General features: G+C 38.2%; 1 protein-coding gene across 1 annotated transcript in view; it reads right to left on the bottom strand.

Moving 5' to 3' along the window:
* LOC124622611 (oxysterol-binding protein-related protein 1-like) overlaps nucleotides 1–24,344 on the bottom strand; it is a 170,642-nt gene that overhangs the window by 49,532 nt on the left and 96,766 nt on the right. Inside the window, exons 6-12 of the mRNA XM_047148377.1 lie at nucleotides 20,969–21,113; nucleotides 18,724–18,869; nucleotides 9,956–10,168; nucleotides 9,757–9,876; nucleotides 7,194–7,322; nucleotides 7,011–7,094; nucleotides 3,088–3,304 (exon numbers count right to left, since the gene is read on the bottom strand). Of these exons, the coding sequence (XP_047004333.1) occupies nucleotides 3,088–3,304; nucleotides 7,011–7,094; nucleotides 7,194–7,322; nucleotides 9,757–9,876; nucleotides 9,956–10,168; nucleotides 18,724–18,869; nucleotides 20,969–21,113 (1,054 nt within the window). The remainder of the gene's footprint in view (nucleotides 1–3,087; nucleotides 3,305–7,010; nucleotides 7,095–7,193; nucleotides 7,323–9,756; nucleotides 9,877–9,955; nucleotides 10,169–18,723; nucleotides 18,870–20,968; nucleotides 21,114–24,344) is intronic.

Below are 24,344 nucleotides of genomic sequence, written 5' to 3'. Positions count from 1 at the left end.
TTTCAGACGCCACCCAACCTGGATCCACAGGATGATCTCTGCCTGTCATGGATCAATGATGTATACTGTGATCACTGTACATGGTCTTCTGCGGTGCCATCAAAATTCACCTCATCTTCACCATCCTGGTCAGGGCCTCCCGCTACTCTGACCCCGGTGAACACTTCAATTTCATGGCAGCTCATGTGACTTCCATCGAGCTTTGTTATGTCTCAGACACCTATGTGAACACCCATCAACACTAAGTTGCTGCCATCTAAGGTGGCAGCTCTGCTGGACAAAGCACACCCCCCCCCCCCCCCGCCCGCCCCCCACCCCCAGCAGTCACCACAACACAGATGGTGCTTGTAATCAGGGGTGCCTTCTGATTACGTCATGCTGAGCAGAATTCTGTATATAAGCTGGCCCTGGGTCAATCTGGGTCAGATGCAATTTGATTCCAATGGCAATGAAGTGGAAGTGCACACCAGTCGGTCTGATGGTTTGATTTTCGCTGTGGGCATGGTTTATGAGATTTCACTCTTTGGACTCCGTTAGTGGCTGGATTGCGATACTGTGCAAATTTGACTTTGGTTAGATAGCTTTCCAGAACGTAAGTTTTACTGCTCCCAGGACTGTTACGCAACATATCTCTATTTGTTGAATAAATTGGGGAGAATTTCCATACACTCTGATTTGCAATACTCTCATAACCAATGTATCAAAATACTCTCATAATCAATGTATCAAAACCTGGAAACACAGGAAAGAATGATTTTCAACATTTCATTCAAAATGTCTTTTTACTGATTGCAGAAAATAATTCACTGCTTTTGCTGGATTCTTGATCTCAATGTAACATGACCTTTCTATTTACAAACAATGACAAAAAGCTGCTGATAATATATATTCCCTCTGGAATTACTAATGTGTTTCAACCTCTACATAAAATAAATAAATTCTACATTTTCTGGAAATTATCTGACTTTCCACAGCTCTTTCTGCATTTTTTTGTAAATTGTCTGACTTTCCACAGCTCTTTCTCATTTCAGGTTTGCCAGTTATACAGTATTCTCAAATTTCACTCATTTTTGCATTATCAGTTTGCATTGCCACATTTCACAAACTAGATCAAATATGCCTGGTACATAGCACAACAGGCAAGACAACAGCACCATTTCTTACTCCGTCCAAATTTTCTGCAAATAAAACTAGTAATTACTGTGATGTGCCCAAATGCATCCATGTTTCTTTTGTAAGGTGGCCCAGGAAAGAGGAAAATGTTTGCTTTCATCACTAAACAGACACTTTGTATTTTAGTGATGTCGCGCACTCAACAGCATGGTCATTAGCGCCCTTATGAGGTGTCAGAACACCAACTCGTGGGGGGATGATAGCTGCCTCAACAGACAGAGTTTCTTATAGTGCATTAAAAATCAACCTAACAAATGTAAAAACCGCCATCATAGTACATTAAACTATGGCACTTGAAATCAATTGATAAAAATGCTAAAATGTCTGGTTGAGCCATCATTTAAAAATACACTGACCTCATCTCCCCAACACTTTATGGATGAGGCCCAACATTTCACAGAACTCCAAAACCCATTGTACACTAATGTCAGTGTCAGCAAGGATGGTGGGTAGATCTCCAGCCAAACTGAAGGTTGTCCTCATATTAATATACAAAACACACAGCTACAACAGCAGTACACTACAAACTTCATAGAGTGGTGAACGTTCCTGAGTAGGAGGAAACCACATGTCAATGAGCAGTGTCCTAATCTCAGTCTGATGAGCAGCACTTCCTTCCATCAGTGTGGTTGGTATGAAGTCTGCCCTGCCTATATGGTCAATTTCGTTTACCACAGACAGTCATTCACCACTTCCAACCATCTGGTTCCCACTGAGACATGATACTTCTGTCAGATAATGAGATGATGGCATGCAAGAGGACAGTACACTGATGTATGGTTCCATCCTTACATGCTTCTTTTTGTTGGATGTGTCATTTCCCGATATCCCAATGTGTCCTAGTACTCAGCAAAAGGCCATGTCCTTGCCTTGGTGTTGGATCTGCTGTAAGGTGTCACGGTTAATCTAAATCATCCCGTCAACTGGATACATTTTGTGTACTACTTGTAAAGAGAAACTTTGTACTGTGATTCATTTTAGTGATGACTATAAGAAACAGATGAGGAACAGTGTCACTGTGAGTAAAATGTTACTGTTGTGGACTTCAGTCTTACTGTCCTAAGATGGGTTTGATGCACCTCTCCACACTAGTCTGTCCTGTGTGGACCTCTTCATCTCTGCGTAACTATTGCAGTCTACAGTCATTGGAACCAGCTTATCATAATCAAGCTTTGATTTCACTCAACAATTTTCATCCCCCTCCCGCCCCTCCTTCACACATTACCACCCATTAACAAATTAACTGCTTCCTCAGGAAGACGTGTCCTATCAACCAATCCCTTCTTTTAGAATAAAACCTAAAAAATTTGATAAGAACTGTGCTACACAAACTGATACAAAATGATGTACAAATCAAATTCCGAATTGAACTGACACTTGTTATCTGTAGTGTGATGCCAGTACACCACAATATTTTGCTAATCACCTCCATAAGAATTATAAAGTCAATAGCTTAACTGTCAATATGAAGTGCAGGTTATCCAAAAAGTGAGTAATAACTGATACTTTTGGTATGGCATAGGTGCTTGAAATTTCTCTGTGTGTAGTGCTGGATTTACGCGTTAAGTGATGTTAAGCTTTCATTACAGTGATTTCTGTTCATTTGTTCATTCGTATGCAATGCAGGAATTGTACAAACTGCTGTTAAAAGTGATTCTACCTTTAGCACAAATGAGTAACTTCACAGCTAAAAGTTTGACAGTGCAATTACTTCAGTGAATTCTTCTTGCATTAGACATTTCATACCAGGTTTTGACAAGTTGTACTGGATCATTACCTTGTAAGTAAAATCAGTACCGATAAATACAATTATATAAACAATGCATGCACCTAAGATACTGAGAGCTTCACGGACCAGTCCTCCTAAGTGTAATCACCTTCCAACAAGCATATTTGAATACTGGAAGTACTAACCTGCTTCAAATGCATCATAAAACTCATCATCAGACGTGTCATAAAAACGAGGACTTCTCCTTGGAGTTGGACCATCCACCATGTTATGGAGTGAAGGGTTTGACAGATGTGATGCCATTGATTGCTCCAGCTCATGATGCTCTTTTGCTAGCACATTAAGGGCTTCTTCTAGAACTCGGCACTTCTCCTGTTCTTGTTTCAACTGCAGTATTCTTACCTAACAGATAACATTCTGATATTGGAAAAAAATCCTTAGTTGCAATCACAGTTGATGAAAAATAAATGCCATATTTGTTAAACATGGATAACACAAATAAACAGAAATTAAGAGAACTGCATTTGTTCTTACCTTGCCTCTTGCATGTACCTTGCTTGTATTACATAACTATCCTCTGTTATCAGAAGGAAAGTTGCCACTCACGATATAGCAGAGATACTGAGTCGCAGATAGGCACAACAAAAAGGCTTTAACAATTGAAGCTTTCGGCCACTGGCATTCGTCAACAATACACACACACACACACACACACACACACACACACACACACACACACACACACACACTCACTCAAACACAACTCATACACATGACTGCAGCCTCAGACAACAAAAACCACACTGTGGCTTTAATCGTTACAAACTTAATGGAAAATGGTGCTCTTAAAAACTGAATAAATTTCAGCAACAATTATTTTACAAAGATGAAGTTTCAAATCAGACTGTCAGAACACAGGGGTCAAATTAAACAATGGAAAATCCAGGGTGGAATAACAACATGAATTAGATCACAGCTCACTACATAGAGATGGTGTTCAGTAGTGGATGTGCACATTTAGAAGTACACTTGTATAATTTTTTAGCTATTGGACAAAGCCCTTCATTCATATAGCATAATTCTCACACACATGGCCACCGTCATTTCAGTGTTTTTAGCCCCACTGGGGCAAGTAGCAATCCCAGCTTGAGTGGGTAGTGGAGTACAGAAGAGGCATGGGGCAGAGAGGATGAGGGATAGCTGCATACGGGTGGGGGGGGGGGGGGGGGGGGGATGCTGTAGTGCTGCTTTTGGAAATATGTAGGGACATGGCAGGAGCAGGATGGTGAGCTGCTAAGTGCAGCATCAGATGAGCTGTGCTGAAAGGAATTGGGAGGAGTGGAGGGAGCAAGGGAGGAGAGGAGAGAAGCAGACAATAGGAAATATCTATGCAGGCAAGGAGGGGGTTAGGAGATGTGTGTGAGGCTGAAGTGCACACAGTAAAGGAGACAGCAGCAAGTGGAGGGTGCGGACTATAGAAGTTGAGGCCAGGGGAGGTTACAGGAACAATGAATGTGTTGCTAGGAGATGGCTGAGGTATTAGACCTACTTAATTCCATCTATTATGTATATTACAAGGATAAAAAATATCACATCTCACATTTTAATTTTTATAATTTTTTTCCTAATAAAAATGTTATTTTTTCTATAATTTAGTTATTCCTGCAATAAAGTTTAGGTCTACTAATTAAGTATGGACTATTGCAAGTTACAGAGAAAAATTAGAGCAATGGTTTATAAACTTTGGAAAGTATTTGTACCTGAATTCTGAAAAATACAACCTGCGGGAAATTGCAGACGAAGATTGAGTCCAATTAAACTGTGCCTCAGAACACTCCTGGAGTATAGCCTTCATCCTGCAGCATTTCTTCATCTTCAAGCTTCCTCTTGGCATTCCTTTTAGGACTTCTTGCTAACTGGTAACTTGAAGAGCGAATCTTTCAGCTTCATGCATCCATTGTACATCACACACAAGTAATTGATCTTCCATATTAGAGCCACATTATATGTCTAAATTTCTCAGGACTTCCAACCTTCCTATCACTCCATCACTGAAACAATCACTGCATCTTGTACACCAACTTTTAATGTATTTAGTCCTACAAAAACATTCTTGGGTAATCTTTCCCATATGCAATGGTTGAAACTTTCATTTGTATTCTGAGTGCCCCCACGAAGACATTTACTAAGCAAAACAGGGTCACTCAGGTCTCTAAAAATTGGTTTCATTTCATTCAAAACAGGCTCAGGAAGAGAATGCTTAGAATGGTATGATTAATCACTTTATTTTGCCTTTTGGTAACCACACCAACAATCCGCTCCTTTAGAGCAAAGTCCGTGAACAGGGTAGTCATCTGTGGACAACTTACGAAAGCAAGTGGCCCATACAGCTTTTCTCTTTGCTGCAACATCATTCAGAGGTGCAGTTTGTCTAATGGCCAGTCCATAATAACTGCGAAAAAGGTCTATTTCAGTTTATGTCAATCTGCCTCGATCAGACAGAGTTTTTCCATCAGACAGCAACTTTCCTTTCATTTCTCTTTGTGGTTTCCTCAATCTAGCACCCATCCTCTTTTGCACTTATCCACAACACTCCAGTTTTGTTACCAATGTAGCACCATAAGCATTGAACTCATTAATTTTATTGAAGGCTTTAGAGTCCCCATCGCCTAGGTACTTTGTATATCTAACTTTATAAATGGGCATCGCCCTCTGAAATATTTTTAGAGCTTCATCAAACTCCATACCTCCACTGTAACCACCATAATTCTTAGAACACTGATGTTCAATATGTCCTTCAGTGTTACCATGGCAGGTGTGGCAGTACTTAGATAAGAACTCAACATCAACAACTTCTCCATTCTCCAGAGAAGTAGCTCTTGCAATACCATTCATTCAAGGAACGATGTCCTCGATGTTGCCATGTCTCATCAAGTGCAACAGCAATGTCCCTGGTTCCACTAATATTTCCAGTTTCTTCTACTGAACATTTCATAGATGCTTTAGACACAACCGTCAAGGCACCTAAAAGTATTTTTATGTACTTGCTGAACCTACTGGGAGGAGGAGGAGGAAGGTCCATCAAACCACAAAATGTTTGAGCAGTCTTTTTTGCTTCTCCTATTGCATGCATTGCACACACTAATTTCAAATTCACATCATATGAATTGTGCACAATGTTCAAAGCTATTTTCGATATAGATTTATTGCAGGATCTACACAGAACAGCTAATTTTGATGCTAAACCCTTCCTCCTCCTTTGTTGTTCAGTTATTTCCAGACAGCCTACACAGTCACATTGCTTACATTTCACCACCTCCTTTATCAAAGAAGATAAGATGCCTACATCAACAACAAAAAATCCGCTACAAACAGCATTATTGTAAACACAAAAATTTGAATCACCAGGAGGTGTGCCATGTGGGAGTTTCTTCCCTGAAGAACTGATACACAGGTTACTTTCAACAGTGTGGCTTGCTTTGTTTGTGAACTGGTTACTGTAGAATTTCCTTTTACTGAATTTCTTGATGCATGGCATAGTCCATATTCATTGCACACTAAAGAATATGTACTTCCACAAATATATGTGGCATTTGGGCAACAAACATTCAATAATATGTGAACAAACTGATTCAGTGAAACAGAAGTAAATACTAGCAAAGATAATCATTTACAGACACTAGAAAACTGCACTGATACCAACATATACAATGTATCATATGTATGATTGCTGGAAACAGAAAGTTCACAGTTCTTTTCGAAATAATACTGCTTTCTGTAACAGAAATAAAGGGGGCGTGGCAGAATACATGACAGTAACTTTTAAATTTGGTATATATCGGTCATTTTTCATTTGAAAACCTATAATGTATATATCAATGCAATCACAAAAGACTATAGAACTTAATAAAGTAATAAAAAAAATTCCATCTTTCCACCATTCTGTATCCTTGTTCCATAAAACATTTCAAAATATAGGGAACTATATTAGAAATAGAAACTGAAAGATTTTGACAAACAAGCTGACTTTAATGTCAGTGGGAGACTACTTACTGAATCCCCAAGGAACTATTCATTTCACTTTCCAAAAACAGTAAATTTAGCATACCTCCTCCTGTTGCTGAAACAGAGAGAGACAATGCCCAAGGGAAGAGAGCATGTCACCAGCAGTGTCAGACAAAGTCTGGAATCTCTGAAAAGCATCAAAATTATGACATTTGACACTTCCTGCATAAAACTGTCATACTTAAAACTTTTCATATATTTACTGTGAACTGTACTTTCAACTTACTCTTATAGCAGCTCCTGTAATTGTGTCAGATGCAAGACTATTATTACTCAAGACTTCAACTACAGCTGTGCTGTCTCTAAGTTGTTTTTCTAATACCTGATGATGGGCAGCAGCAGTCTGCAGAGCATCCTGCAAAATTACTTACTATTCAGCATCATATAAATAAATTCATCATAATATAAATTTTAATCAAATTATGAACAGCAAGCTGAACACCATGCACGTAAAGGGTATAACAAGCCACAATTCATTTTATTAATCATCACTGCATAAATTTAATTTGGGCACAAGATGTGGCTAAAGGAGATTTTGTACTGGGAAAAAAACCACCCACTCACCCCCCCCCCCCCCCCACACACACACACACACACACAAAGCTGCACATTCAATACGTCTAAGACATGTCAATGTCTAAACACATTAAAAAGAACACTTCCTCTCTTTCTTTTCTATCACACATCTGCAGAAACTAAACTGAGGTTTTGCAAATCAAACTAGCAGAATGAAATATTTTCATAAGTCACAGTTACACTGCCACATTTCTTTGGCTCACTATGTTTTGAATGATTCCTTGGTGGTAATGATACTTTAATTGTAAACACTTCAGTCCGTTACAGGCTGTATGTTCTGTTGTTCTGATGACAGTCACTGTTACTCATGTTGTTTCGCAAGCTGGTAGTATGCTGAAGTAAAAATTGAATATCTTGACTGACTGGTTCCTTTTTTCAGAATGTTAAAAGACTGGTGTGTTAAAAGTGGTGTGTAGCCTGTCATTCAAAGTAATATTCACACCTTTTGGTTCGCAAGGTATCATTCAGGTCAGTGTCCACATCCTTTGCTCTCCCGTGGAGTTAATGCTCAATTCCAAGTGCTAGCATATGTTAAATGTAAACTTTTATGAAGTACAAGGTAATGTCAGAGGTAAAGCTCCAAGGGCAGGTCGTGAGTCATGCTTGGATAATTCATTTGATGAACACTTTCCTGTGTAAAACATCTCAGGATTGAGTACCAAATACGAAAGGCAGAGATCCCAGGTCTGAATCTCGCTCAAACACAAAGTTTTAATCTGCTGGAAAGTTTCAAGTCAGCACATAATCTGATGCAGAGTGAAAATTCATCCTGGACATGTTAAATGTATCTTTGTGTGAACCTAGTCTTTGATGCCCATCATAATGTCCCAAACATATTTTTACTCCTAGCATACATCTGCTATGATTAATTAATCTCTGCAGAAGCAGCTTCTTAAGGCTCCGAATTGCACAATTTTATGCAAGTCTGCTCTTCACTTTTTTAAAGATAAGAGCGTACAAATCAGCACCATCTTGTTCTGTCTGTTGGGTACTGGCATCATGGCGTTTGGACATGAGTGCAACTGCTCTGATAATTACTCCATATAGATCAAATTTTCAGTAGTACATTGTTAACATTTCGACATGTACATGTGTGTTCAGTGGCATGCATCTATTGTAATTTTTCTGTTGAGAAACATTTTTGTTCGAGCATATAAATTAAGCTAAATACATCTCTGAATTTTTTTATTTCGCATTGTTATACCCATATTGCCCTTGTTATTTAATACTCTTCTCTGCTCTGTATGAGTTTAAAATAGTGCAGACTCAATTTTGCATTGGCATTCCATTTTTCATTAATGATGAAGTGAGATTACTATAAGGTAAAATATTTCTTACATCGCTGACCGTCACTAGAATGATCCAAGTAAGAGAACCTTCTGCAAAATGGCCACAATTATTATTACATTACTGTTCTCTGAAATACTTGAAATACCTTGCAAATTTCATTACACTTATACAATGTACTACATACATAGAGTATCTTCCTTATAATTGTCTATGGACACTACACCATGAAGCAGGTTCTTGACTTCCTGTTTGGTCTGGTTCTACTTCCATTCTTTTAGTAACCAAAATTATATTTCCCATGTCTTACCAACAATGAAAGAATATTTCCTTTTTAAGTGTGAGTTATCTCACAAATAAACTTACATTCTCTAACTAAGTACATTTCTCATCTTATTATTGCAAAAGATGATGTCAAGTTTCTGATTTCTCTCTTGGAAGTGTGGAGGATCATATGTACAATATATTCTTCTTCCTAGTTCACAGAGATGACTTTCATTGTATAAGCCAAGCTTTCATGCTGAACTGCCAAATATTTATGACAGTTCTTTTTTGTACAGAGTATTTCTTAACAATTTCCTCTAAATGGCGTAATGTAAATAGTGTCAGTTCACTGTTTTCATGTGTGTATTCTTTGTAATACCAATTTTGAGTTGCCACTGTTCACTAGATGGCCGTCCAGTTTACATGTATAATATTACAATGTGAAAAGACCAGCACTATACACATGTCATTTAGCAATGATCACCAAGTTCCCAAAACTGTTTAATGTCCAAGATGCCAGCAAAGCAAATTTCTGAAACAACTGATTATGCCATTTAATGTATTATGCACATACGCGTACATACTGATATCTGGAATAACCGAGTGGGGATATTTTCAAACTGTTTACTTAGTTTCAGTTAAAATAGTAGATGCTCTTTTACCTGCATGGACCCAAGCGGTTTAATGTTGTCATCCTCTTCATCACTGTCATGTTTAATATGACCTTGACTTAAGTAGTGCGTGCTGAATTCTGCATGTTCTGAAAATGCATTGATCCATTTCTAAAACAGAAAATAATCCATAATTTACAACAAATGCATTTATAATATCCATGTAGACACCATACATGTCAAGTCATACCTGTCTGCTTATCTGTCCTGTAGTTTCTCCATAATTTACAACACTAAGTCGATGGACTGCTCCATCTGAGAAATGCACTACAAATGATGAATTATCACAGTCAAGTGGTAAAATGTTTGCACCATCAAGATACTTAAAGTCCTTTCTCTTAAATCCTGTGGAAGCATCAGCTCTGCTATTGAAATATGTAAGAACCCCACGTTCCAGCACAGCCTGTGGAAAAGCAAATTTAATTAAGTTTAGGTTTTTGCTTGTTCCATGGATGATATCCATGACAACTCACTATGATGTTAAATGTGTCAGTAGGTTCACAAATACAATACATATTCTCTGTGCAAACGTAATCACTACATGCCAGACATTGGCACACAAGGTGTGATCAAATAGTATTGAGGATTTCTTAATTTAATGGGCATTATTCATTGCATTTCGATTTTTTTTTATTTTGCTGGTACACAAGTTCCACATGTATGTACACATTTTCAACTGTTTTGAATATTTAGTTTACTGTTGACAGCCAAAAAGGTTATAGGTGCTCAGTGAATTTTTACTTATTAAAAAGATGGTTCAAAGAATTTACATGAAATTTTGCTTGAAAAATGGAATGAAGTGCAACAACACATTTCAAATGTTGACTGTTGCTTTTGGTGAATCTACTATATGAGTAAGACAAGAGTTTATAGTGGTATAAACATTTCAAAGAGGGTCAAGAAGACATAGAAGGCGATGACTGCTCTGGATGCCCTAGCACATCAATTATTGACAAAAACGTGCAAAAAGTAAAAAAAATGGTTCTGGAAAATCACTAGATCATGATCAGAAAGGTCACTGATGACTTTGGAAAATCATTTGGCTCATGCCAAGCAATTTTTTCAGATGTTTTGGGCATGAAATGTGTAGCAGCAATGTTTGTTCTGAAATTTTTGAACTTTGACCTAAAACGATGTCACATAGACATCACTCAGGAACTCCTGAATGAAGTCGACAAAGATCCATAACTTCTAAGGAAGATTTTAACTGGTGACACAACATGGGTATGTGGGTATGATGCCAAAACCATGGCCCAATCATCTCAATAGCAACTGACTGAAGAGACATGACTGAAAAAAATTTGATAATTTCAATCACATTTGGAGGTTCTTCTCACTGTTTTCTTTGATTATAATCAGATCGTGCATACGAGTTTGTACCCTATGGTTGTACGGTCAATAAGGAATACTACCTGGAAGTCGTGCATCATTTCCGTGAAGCAATCTGAAGAAAATAGCCAGAACTGAGGCAAAACCACTGGTGGAAATGGCATGACGATAATGTGCTTGCTTACATCTCAATACTGGTTCATGATTTTTTGACAAATAATTTTTTTTGGCAGAAAACAAAGCCATATGTTGCCTCAGTATTGCATTCACCGGCATGGCTTCCTGCAACTTCTCTCTATTCCTGAGGCTCAAAAGAACCATAAACGGACGACATTTTGCCACCACTGATGAGATAAAACAGAATTGTTGAAGGAGCTGAATGCCATTAATGAAAAATGGTTTCCAGAAGTGCTTCCAAAATGGTAAAAAGTGCTGGCACAGTGTATTATATGTGAGGGGGGATAACTTTCAAGGGGACAAGTTAATGTTGATGAATAAATAAAGATTAAGAAAAATAAAAATTTCCATTACTTTATGATCACATCTCGGATCTGGATTTTTTTTTTTTTTTAATTTACAACAAAATTTGATAAACGTATGTCAACCAAGTACTTATACTATCGACTCATAGATTCGTCTACGAATATAAAGAGTTTTCAAGCACAAATTATTTCAGTTCTATCTGTCAGCACTTTTAATTGGAAGAGAGGTGGTCAGATATTGTAATGGCTCCATCCTTTGCCTCTCTGAGCAAAAATGATGGCAAGCTGTGGACAGTGGAGGTTCTTTTTCTTTCTAGTGTTACATTTATAAGTGCTACTACTTTTTAAAAACTGTGCCTAATGCTTCAGAACAAACTTCATCACAATGTAATCGTATTGGGAGGCCATTGTTGATACAACCAACTTTTTAAATCATTATCTACAAGTAGTTCAAGAATGGATATTGGTTATTATCCTTACAGGACATTTCTGTGCAATGAGCACTTGGTGTCTGTGTATGGAATTGACCCGAAACTTATTCAGTGCAACATCAATGAAGCTACGCAAAGAAAGCTAATTTTTGAATGCTTTCAGCACCAAATATATGCAGAGGAAATTTTGCTGAACTGAAGTGTTTTGGAAGACTTATAGTATGAGACTTCAAATTCAAGTTCCGATAAAAATGCACGTCCATGAATTTTGAACAATCAGCTTTACATGGTTTCTTTCCTCCATGCTCTACTGTTATTGATGATGATACATCCAACCTAGAACTGAATAAACCATTATAATTAAGCGATAGCCCATCAATCAATAATACTTTTGAATATTTTATTCATTGCTGCTCCTGTTATTGCAGTTCTGCTGAGCAAATTTCTGCTTTAATAGTGTAAGTTGGAAGATAATTTACATATATAGCAAGAAAAATGGGTTTCTCCAGAAGAATGTTGTTTGCGCAGTTAGGTGCCTTACGCAGATCATGAAAAATTCCGATAGGAGGAATCCTGTCACTCTAACATCTTAATACACAATTAACTGCAGAGTAGATGGACTATTTGATTGTGATCCCTTTCTTCAGTCCAAATTGTGACTGACTCAGAACATTATATTTACAGATATGCTCAGTCAAAATATATCACATTTTCCACAACTTTTGAGGAGGAAGCTAATAATGAAACGGGTTGACTGCAATACATTTGGATGGTTCTAGAAATATGATGTTTCACTGATAATTTTAAAGTTTTTAATGTACTTTAGTATAGTTGTTGTTGTTGTTGTTGTTGTTGTTGTTGTGGTCTTCAGTCCTGAGACTGGTTTGATGCAGTTCTCCATGCTACCCTATCCTGTGCAAGCTTCTTCATCTCCCAGTACTTACTGCAACCTACATCCTTCTGAATCTGCTTAGTGTACTCATCTCTTGGTCTCCCTCTACGATTTTTACCCTCCACGCTGCCCTCCAATGCTAAATTTGTGATCCCTTGATGCCTCAGAACATGTCCTACTAACCGGTCCCTTCTTTTTGTCAAGCTATGCCGCAAACTCCTCTTCTCCCCAATTCTATTCAATACTTCATCATTAGTTATGTGATCTACCCATCTAATCTTCAGCATTCTTCTGTAGCACCACATTTCGAAAGCTTCTATTCTCTTCTTGTCCAAACTATTTATTGTACATGTTTCAATTCCATAAATGGCTACACTCCATACAAATACTTTCAGAAACGACTTCCTGACACTTAAATCTATACTCGATGTTAACAAATTTCTCTTTTTCAGAAACACTTTCCTTGCCATTGCCAGTCTACATTTTATATCATCTCTACTTCGACCATCATCAGTTATTTTGCTCCCCAAATAGCAAAACTCCTTTACTACTTTAAGTGTGTCATTTTCTAATCTAATTCCCTCAGCATCAACCAACTTAATTCGACTACATTCCATTATCCTCGTTTTGCTTTTGTTGATGTTCATCTTATATCCTCCTTTCAAGACACTGTCCATTCCGTTCAACTGCTCTTCCAAGTCCTTTGCTGTCTCTGATAGAATTACAATGTCATCAGCGAACCTCAAAGTTTTTATTTCTTCTCCATGGATTTTAATACCTACTCCGAATTTTTCTTTTGTTTCCTTTACTGCTTGCTCAATATACAAATTGAATAATGTCGGGGAGAGGCTACAACCCAGTCCCACTCCCTTCCCAACCACTGCTTCCCTTTCATGTCCCTCAACTCTTATAACTGCCATCTGGTTTCTGTACAAATTGTAAATAGCCTTTTGCTCCCTGTACTTTACCCCTGCCACCTTCAGAATTTGAAAGAGAATATTCCAGTCAATATTGTCAAAAGCTTTCTCTAAGTCTACAAATGCCAGAAAGGTAGGTTTGTCTTTTCTTAATATATCTTCTAAGATCAGTTGTAGACTCAGTATTGCCTCATATGTGCCTAAGTTTCTAAAGAATCCAAACTGATCTTCCCCGAGGTCAACTTCTACCAGTTTTTCCATTTGCCTGTAAAGAATTCGTGTTAGTATTTTGCAGCTGTGACTTATTAAACTGATAGTTCGGTAATTTTCACATCTGTCAACGCCTGCTTTCTTTGGGATTGGAATTATTATATTCTTCTTGAAGTCTGAGGGTATTTCGCCTGTCTCATACATCTTGCTCACCAGATGGTAGAGTTTTGTCAGGACTGGCATAATATTGTCCTCAAGTACATCGCCCTTGTATAGACCCTCTATATACTCCTCCCACCTCTCTGTTTTCCCTTATTTGCTTAGAACTGGGTTTCCATCTGAGCTCTCGATATTCATACAAGTGGTTCTCTTTTCTCCAAAGGTCTCTCTAATTTTCCTGTAGGCAGTATCTATCTTACCCCTAGTGAGATAAGCCTCTACATCCTTACATTTGTCCTCTAGCCATCCCTGCTTAGCCATTTTGCACTTCCTGTCGATCTCATTTTTGACAGGTTTGAATTCCTTTTTGCCTGCTTCATTTACTGCATTTTTATATTTTCTCCTTTCATCAATTAAATTCAATATTTCTTCTGTTACCCAAGGATTCCTACAAGCCTTCGTCTTTTTACCTACTTGATCCTCTGCTGCCTTCACTACTTCATCCCTCAGAGCTACCCATTCTTCTTCTAGTATACTTCTTTCCCCCATTCCTGTCAATTGTTTCGTTATGCTCTCCCTGAAACTCTGTACCACCTCTGGTTTAGTCAGTTTATCGAGGTCCCATCTCCTTAAATTCCCACCTTTTTGCAGTTTCTTCAGTTTTAACCTACAGTTCATAACCAACAGATTGTGGTCAGAGTCCACATCTGCCCCTGGAAATGTCTTACAATTTAAAACCTGGTTCCTAAATCTCTGTCTTACCAATATATAATCTATCTGAAACCTTCTAGTATCTCCAGGGTTCTTCCATGTATACAACCTTCTTTCATGATTCTTGAACCAAGTGTTAGCTATGATTAAGTTAGGCTCTGTGCAAAACTCCACCAGGCGGCTTCCTCTTTCATTTCTTAGCCCCAATCCATATTCACCTACTATGTTTCTGTATCTCCCTTTTCCTGCTCTTGAATTCCAGTCACCCATGACTATTCAATTTTCGTCTCCCTTCACTACCTGAATAATTTCTTTTATCTCATCATATATTTCATCAATTTCTTCATCATCTGCAGAGCTAGTTGGCATATAAACTTGTACCACTGTAGTAGGTGTGGGCTTCATGTCTATCTTGGCCACAATAATCCGTTCACTATACTGTTTGTAGTAGCTTACCTGCACTCCTATTTTTTTAGTCATTATTAAACCTACTCCTGCATTACCCCTACTTGATTTTGTATTTATAACCCTGTATTCACCTGACCAAAAGTCTTGTTCCTCCTGCCACCGAAATTCACTAATACCCACTATATCTAACTTTAACCTATCCATTTCCCTTTTTAAATTTTCTAATCTACCTGCCCGATTAAGGGACCTGACATTCCACGCTCCGATCCGTAGAACGCCAGTTTTCTTTTTCCTGATAATGACGTCCTCTTGAGCAGTCCCCGCCCGGAGATCCGAATGGGGGACTATTTTACCTCCGGAATATTTTACCCAAGAGGACACCATCATCATTTAACCATACAGTAAAGCTGCATGCCCTCGGGAAAAATTACGGCCGTAGTTTCCCCTTGCTTTCCGCCGTTCGCAGTACCAGCACAGCAAGGCCGTTTTGGTTAGTGTTACAAGGCCAGATCAGTCAATCATCCAGACTGTTGCCCCTGCAACTACTGAAAAGGCTGCTGCCCCTCTTCAGGAACCACACGTTTGCCTGGCCTCTCAACAGATACCCCTCCCTTGTGGTTGCACCTATGGTACGGCCATCTGCATCGCTGAGGCACGCAAGCCTCCCCACCAATGGCTAGGTCCAAGGTTCATGGGGGGAGGTCTTTAGTATAGATATGAATGAAAATGACTACTCACAGTGTAGATGAAGTATTGAACAGTGGATACACATATAAAGATGATGTTGAAGCTGCATATTATTTCAGATCAGGCACATGCATATGACGTTTTGTAAATAAATACAAGTTTGGAAAACTGAATGAGCAATATTTGCAACATTTTGTTTATGTGCCTATCACAGGCTTAATATTTCTGCACATCTTCTACTCACACCTCCACTAATGGTATCAATTTAATATACCCAATTCTTAACCCTTTTGCGGACCCATTTTTTTGTAGCAATTCAGAAAAGACACTTTTTGTGTATCATATTAGACCTGTGATTAGCTGATTATGTTTATTTTTCGATAATTTTACTTTTAGGATTTAGGACCAAAAACTATGACAGTACATATATAACCACAATATATTTGCGAGCTGAAAAAAAAAGTTGTTTGTTTTTATTTTACCTTATTTCAAAAATATTTACGTTTCATGTTTACAAACAGTTTATAATCAACATTAACAATTTAGAACATCTAAACAAGTAATACTTCTTTCCCAAACAAATGATCAGATGAGTGTGACATTTTTTATTATTTTGTTTCCATAGAACTGGCAGAAGCATGGTTCAATACATGTGCACTCTGCAGAAGCAGCGTATGTATTTTATTCTAGTCTCAAGTTTTTTTTAAAGCACTTTTGGAATCGCCGCATTTTTTTCCAAAATGGACACATGATGTCCCACTTTTGCCAGCTGAACATGATCTGGTACAGTGTTGTTCTTGGTCAGAATTTCTTCGAGCAGCATGTGTGGTCAGAACTTCTTTGAGCAGTATGTGAAGCCACCTATCAACTGTTTTGTGAGTCATAACAGTAAGTTCAGTTGATGTTGGTATCATCCCTGTCCTTCACTAATTTGTTAGAATATAAAAATATTTACAATTGCCACAACTTGCAGGGAGTAGAGAATCTGGTGCCACCATTAATAAGAATGTTGACCTATTGCAGAGTGTTCTCTAAGGTTACCAATGTGATCTACACCTCCCATTATATTATTGTATGTTGCTACAGCTGTTAAACAATTGTTACTGCTGGTAATACCATCTTTATTCTTCCTTGTAACAAATTCCGGATTGTCTGAAGTTGTCAAAATATTGAGAGATATGTTGTCCATCCACTTTATATCTCCAATACAACTGCACAAGAACTAATATCCTCCTTTTTTCAAGCTACATTCCTCTCTCGTCACTGAAAGCACTTTCTTCCAGTTTTCTCTCACAATGCCCACACAAAGACATGGGCCGATAAAAGTCACAATAATGTATACTGCAGAAATGAAGCAATGTATTTTGGAAAAGGTAATGACACTCTGAAACTGATTGCTGTAGCAGTTTTCACACACATGGTGCAGTGTACTACCACAAGATATCAAGCACGCAGAGGTGGTAAGATTTATTTCCAGTTAATTTTGTGGTAAGTATACGTCCCCTTTGTGGTAAGTATACTTCCCCAGCTCCTTTGAGAAATTACTTTGGTAGTAAGCAGCATACTTCCCAAGAACCTTTAAAACATCATTATTTGCTGGTATGTGTACTTCCATGCCCCTAAATGCTGTATTTCACAACAAACAGAAACTACAACTTGTGCAGTGAACCACTACTACATGCCAGGAACATACAGGAGCGGTACAATGTATCCTAGAAAAAAAAACCACAGTTACTGGGAAATATAGCCCCCATGGCATGCAAAAGGGTTAAAACACCACGAATACACATCAAGAATATATTTCATAAGTTTGATTGTGTAAGTAACACAAATTACATCTCAGTTCCACAAACAGAGTATATTGTATGCCATTTACAATTGTGATGGAGGAGAGGTGTTCATTAGATAGTGATATATGAAACATTTCAGTTGGTTTCATTCCCCCAGAGGTACGAAATTTGTTTAAAGCTGAATTCAAATCACTGTGAATATCCTCTTAATGTAACTATTTCACTTCCTAGTTAACAAACTACAACTAAAGCACATATGGCTGACTGGCTGAATGAAAAATGTATAACACTATTAAGCTTATCTATTATGGATGAGCCACACATATTCCTATCTGGATTTACTCTCAAAGTAGTTCAAGTTAAGTATGGTTCGTAGTCAGATGTTTACATTTAACTTGTGTATGTGTTTCCTTCAAGAACTGTATGATGCAGTAGTTCACTGTTTCCCTCAATTTATAATATGCTACTCTATAAGCACAACCTAAAATCGATTATTTTACTGCTCAAGGAAAACTAAAATCTTCATTAATTTGATGATGTATAACAATAATTTCATTTGGACCTGCTTTCACTCTTTCTGGCCAATGCTAATAACTCTATTATTCTGAGTTCTGTATATCTGTATCAAACCAGCTCCTTTCTGAATGAGAAGTAGATATGAACGCATATGCACGAGTGGATGCGCACATGCATATGAACATCCCCCTACCCCTGCCCACACATCTGTGCGCACACGCGCACACACGCGCACACACGCACGCACACACACGCACGCACGCACGCACACGCACGCACACACACACACACACACACACACACACACACACACACACACACACACACACACACACGCGCGCGCGCGCGAGACTGTTAAAAAATCCATAAACAAAATTACTACTGTGCCCTATTTTATTGATTTCACTCTAATAATTTATAACATACCCACATTGGCTTCCAACCAAGAAATCGTGATCGCTTAAGAAGTTGTCCTTCAAAACGTGCAGCAGACTTTTGAAGTTGGCGTACTGGTCGGACACACAGAACTTGTTGCATATGTGGATCCCTTGCTAAATTAACAGCAGTTTGTCCTGGAAAAATAAATTCATCATTTTGTCAAACAAAAATGTGGCAACTGAGCAAAGATTAAAAGTTCATGTCACAGATGTGAATTTTTGTATGACTGGTCACACACCACACTGAGTTTTGAATATATATAATGAAGTAATTAAAATATGCTGCCTTGCAGAGTAAAAAAACAGTTCTGGAAGACAGCAGCCCATTGCACAGGAGCTGAAGAGTCTCCTTTTTGTGGAAAAACAGAAGGTGTTGCATTTAAACTGCCAACAGAAAATGAGAAGAAATGAAATACTGCACTAAAAGTGTCACAACATCGTAGCACAAAATATATTACATTTCTGATAAGAAAAAGTAATGAATATATTTAATACCAATAAATACCAATAAAAAAATTCAACTCTCATGGGAGAGAGTTTGCTGGCTGCTCACCAACCAGATAAGAACTGTATGCATGACTTGGACATTCAAGCACAATCTTTGCACTTCGCATATAGTACTCGACTAATTGAAGCAAACAAACACACCTCCCAGCCTGACTCAAGGACTTCACTCTTAAAGTTCTTTTTTCAGCATTTCTTAATCCTACAAACACCTTCTCACAATGGAACTATGTTGTTAACAGAAAGTATAAGGCGGAGAATGGCTACAACAATTCTAGGAGCTGAAGGAGAGATACACATTGAAAGAGTGTAACACCGAGTTAGAACATGGGGTGTCTTTGGGTGGTTCAACTGTAAAGGATGTGGGATGAGAATTTCATTTGCCCAGTGGCTCCTTACTTAAACTCATTTCACAGCAGTCAAGAGCAATATTAAATTGAATTACATGGAAAGCACAGCTTCACAAAAGGAAGTATGTATTATCTCGCGCGCGCGCACGCGCACACACACGCACGCACGCACGCACGCACACACACACACACACACACACACACACACACACACACACGCACACACACAGAGAGAGAGAGAGAGAGAGAGAGAGAGAGAGATATGACCCTTATGGGAACACTATTTCTATTTCTTAATCTCTGTCAAAGCATTAATTACACAGAGTAGTATTGTTATCACTTATTTGCGTAATACTCCATCACAATGCACTGGCAACTAAATTAAAGCTAAAAGCTTCACTACCCACCCTATTACATACATATCACTACCACACTAGAGTTACACGCAAATTAAATTTAACTTTTTTCTGTTTATCTGAAAGGCAGATTGTAAGACATGATACAATATTGGTGCTGAATTTCAGAAAAAGTTGCAAAATGTTCAAACATGTAAACAATTTGTACTGGTTTCTTAAGACTTGAAAACATTGGCTATACTGATGATAACATGTGCCTCTTCTATTGTTGGTTCATCATAAGTTGACCCTTTTTAACAGTGCTGCCAGTAGCGGTGAAATCAGCATTAGTTGGAAGATACTCATTCTATGAGTGTTGTCAATATTTCCACATGTGTCACCTCTGCTTTCATAAATGCACAAAATATGGGCAATGCAGCCAGCACTGTGGAAAAAAGTTGGTACTGCCTTCTCCTCAACGCTCCCCTCCCTTTGACTGCCCTAATCAGGGCCAAAGCACACCACTTGCCGTTCCCAACAGCCAACACTCAATGAGTCAACTTGTCATGACCAAACAGTACAACTGGTGGTGGTGGTGGTGGTAATAGTACTAGTAGTAGTAGTAGTAGTAGTAGTAGTAGTAGTAATGTCAGCAGTGGTACTGGGAACCTGTTTCTGCAATGGTCCTGGATATGCAGTTACAGTAAGTCCGTGGCTTTTATAATTACAATCATGTATTACTGTGAGGTATGTCTTTTGATGAGGAAATTGTTGGAAGACTGAGACTATGGTTATCTCTGATTTTTATGGGCATTCATGGAAACAGCCTCATCAGGCTGGTATACAGAGATGCACAATTATGCATCATAAACAATACATGCATTTCAGTACATTCATGGTAGTATGTTATACTTTGTCTGTGTAAACTGTACTTCATAATACCTAAACTAGCCTCCATATCCCCATTCATAGTGAAATACCTTAATATAGCCACATTTTGAAGCCCAAGACAACCAATTTCATGATTGAAAATTACTTTTCTCACCTCGAGTATTCTGAATTGTGGTGTCAATGCCATTCTGTAATAAAAGTACTGCTGCCTCCTTGTGCCCTCTATATGCCGCACAATGAAGACAAGAATTTCCTTGTGCATCTACACAATTTATACTTGGTGGCCTCTCATCTTTCAACTGCAACGGGAATTTTATTAAAAAACTTAATGACAAAGTTAGTGAATTTACATGTTTACACAGATAAATGGTGATCATCCATTACGAAAACAAGCTGCAAAAATGTACATTAATTTAGCAAAATGAAACATTTCATGTATGCTGATAAACATACTTTATTAATACACATTGTACTTAAATGAGATAATAGAGTTAAATCCGTTGGAATAGTTATTTTAAATTACACAGCAACAAACTCAGAAAATAAATCTTAACGTAATGATTTAATAATTACCACACACTTAGTATTTTAATGAGATGATAAAATTAAATGAGTTGAGATAATTATTCTAAATTACACTGCAAAAAACTCAGAAAACAAATCTTAACATAATGATTTGATAATTACCAACACTGAAGATACAGTAAGAATGAAAAGAGACATTATGTTACACGTAACAACAACTCACCAACCATGATGACCTCAGACATAAAACGTTATTTAAATCTGATGGTAAAGATATCTATGACCAAGCTGAAAGAATGCATGCAAATTACAAAATGTTTCAAGCAAATGTTCTTTAGCCATCTGGGGGACATTAATCAGCATGATTGCCTTTGTTGTAGCTTTGTTTTTTTACAAAGATATGAACAGCGATATGACTTTTTTAAATGGCACCCTGTATTTTTTATTCGGTAATTCATTTCCCCTCCCAAAGACTTATTCAAAAACATATTCACTGAAACACAATGTTATTAATTACATAACACAACACTAACGTGGAGCCCAGGATCACAAACTTGTCCAGCTGCTGGAGTTGTCAGAAAACAAATGAAAACCAAGTAAAAACATAACACATAATTGACTTTGACTCTCCTCTACCATTTCCCAGAAGTAGAACATTCAACAGTGATCAAAGTGGTGACCCTGGACACCGATACACTGGTGCACTCATTGAATGAAAGAATTATTTACTGTTCCTGTGTTGCCTACTGAAGAGAATTACAAGCAAGCATGATATGTCCCTGCATGTCCTCTGCAGTTGTTGGAATATCGTGATCGACAACGTCTTTAATGCATCCCCAAAGAAAAAAGTCCGGAGGATTTAAATCAGGAGACCTAGCAGGCCAAGTAACTGTTCCTCCTCAACCAATCCATCGGGCAGGATGCCTTCGGTTCAGAACACAACATGCACACAAGGCATTATGTGCTGGACATCCATCATTTTGATACCACATAAGCATTCTGGTTCTTAGCGACATTTCATCCAGAAGAGGAGAAAGAATTCGTCTGAGGAAGTTGGTATATGCTGTGCCGTTTAGACTACCATTGGTGCAATAAGGGCCAATAATTGTAGTACCAAGCATCCCACACCCGAAGTTAACTATCCATTGACACTGATGTTCCACCTGTCTAAGCCATCGTGGATTGTCGCTGGACCAATAAAGCATGTTCCTTGTATGTACCTGTCCTTTGTTTGAGAAGGAACATTCATCAGTAAATAGAACATTGGAGAAGTAGTTCGAGTTGGTGAGGATTTGCTGCTGTGCCCACTGACAGAACTGTACACTATTCTGGAAATCATTCCCACACAATTCTCGATGTAGGTGTACATGGTAAGGATGGAACCGGTGACGTGTAAGAATACAATGTACACTGGTTTTAGGAATGCCAATCTTGTGTTCAAGCTGCTGTGTGATCACATGTGGATTCATATCAAAGGAAGTGAGAACAGTAACTTCAGCACCTTCGTCTGTGCGAGAGCTATGATGATTGCGTTGTCGTGGGTTGAAACTTCGCATTTCCTGAAGCATTGCAAGACGACCAGAAAACATCCGTTGGGAAGGTGGGTTCTTGTCAGGATATCTCTCTCTGTACAGTTCCGCTGCCTGCATAGCATTTCGCCTACTTTCAACAAAAACAACAACAACAACAACAATAATAAAAGAAACGTTATGTCGATGCAGTTAGTAGGAAGGACAGCCTTTACTGTATGCCTACTCAACACAACAGTATTTAAAAGGAATAAACTACTGCACTAAATGTACCTGTACATAAGAAATCAGTATTGTAATTACTGTTCTGCTAACTTACATTCCCCATAGATGAGTAGCATTTATACCTTCTCTTCAACTGACGATGGTTGATGCAACGACGGGTGTGCATTCTACTTATGTTTACATTTATCATCTGTCAACGTCAGCACATGGATGTGTTCCATTACCCCGAGTAGCAGCACTATGTGCTGGGAGTGTCAATGTCAATGTTGTGTTATGTAATTAATAACATTGTGTTTCAGTGAATGGTACACTGTGATACATTTTTGAATAGGTCTTTAAGAGAGGAAATGAATTACCAAATAAAAAATACAGGGTACCATTTAAAAAAAGTCATACTGCTTTTCATATCTTTGTAAAAAAACATAGCTACAATGAAGGCAATCATGCTGATTGATGTCTCCCTGACAGCTAAAGAACATTTGCTTGAAACATTTTGTAATTTGCATCTGGATAAACAGTTATTTAGGGTGGTCAAGATAAATGGGACACCCTGTATACAGAAAGTAACATGGTGCTAGGTTAGTCAAACAAGACTTCTAGGACATGGATTGCAAAGATTAAAATAAGCTATTGATGATACAAGGAAAGAACATTATAAGAATACAACCAGTACTGACAAAACACATCATTCCACAGCACATGTGAAAACAAGAAAAATAAAGAAAAATCATTGCATGCTTGAGGCAGGGTAACCACCGAAGTGGTGCACAAGTGATGTGACTTTTTTAAGTGGCAGATACATGGAAGTAGCATGGCAAGCATGTGACCTGACATCAATGGAAGTATCGTGGCACCATTTCTTCTTAAGATGATGAAGGCTCTCTAGCTTTAGTAAACTTTCTTAATGTTTTCAAACAATGGAAACTTCAGGTTGGAAATGCATAGACTGTTACTCTCCATAAAGATGATACCCTGAGTTGCTGACAGGCACAACAAAAAGACTGTTATACATTATAGCTTTCGGCCAAAGCCTTCTTCAGCAAAGAAAACACAAACATATTTACAGAAACAAGCATACCTCATGCATACATGACTGCTACCATTGGCAGCTCCAACCAGAATGTGACTGTCATGTGCATAGCAATATGGAGTGCAGCAGAGAAGCAGGAGGGCTAGAAAGGTTCGGGCGGAGTGAGAGAAGAGCACTGTCTGGTGATGCACACCCAGACTGGAGATGGCCAAGCACTGCAT

Source organism: Schistocerca americana, chromosome 1 (assembly GCF_021461395.2).
Source record: "Schistocerca americana isolate TAMUIC-IGC-003095 chromosome 1, iqSchAmer2.1, whole genome shotgun sequence".
Lineage (NCBI taxonomy): Eukaryota > Metazoa > Arthropoda > Insecta > Orthoptera > Acrididae > Schistocerca > Schistocerca americana.
The sequence above is the reverse complement of the archived record's forward strand: the minus strand, read 5'-3'. Positions and strand labels throughout refer to the sequence as shown.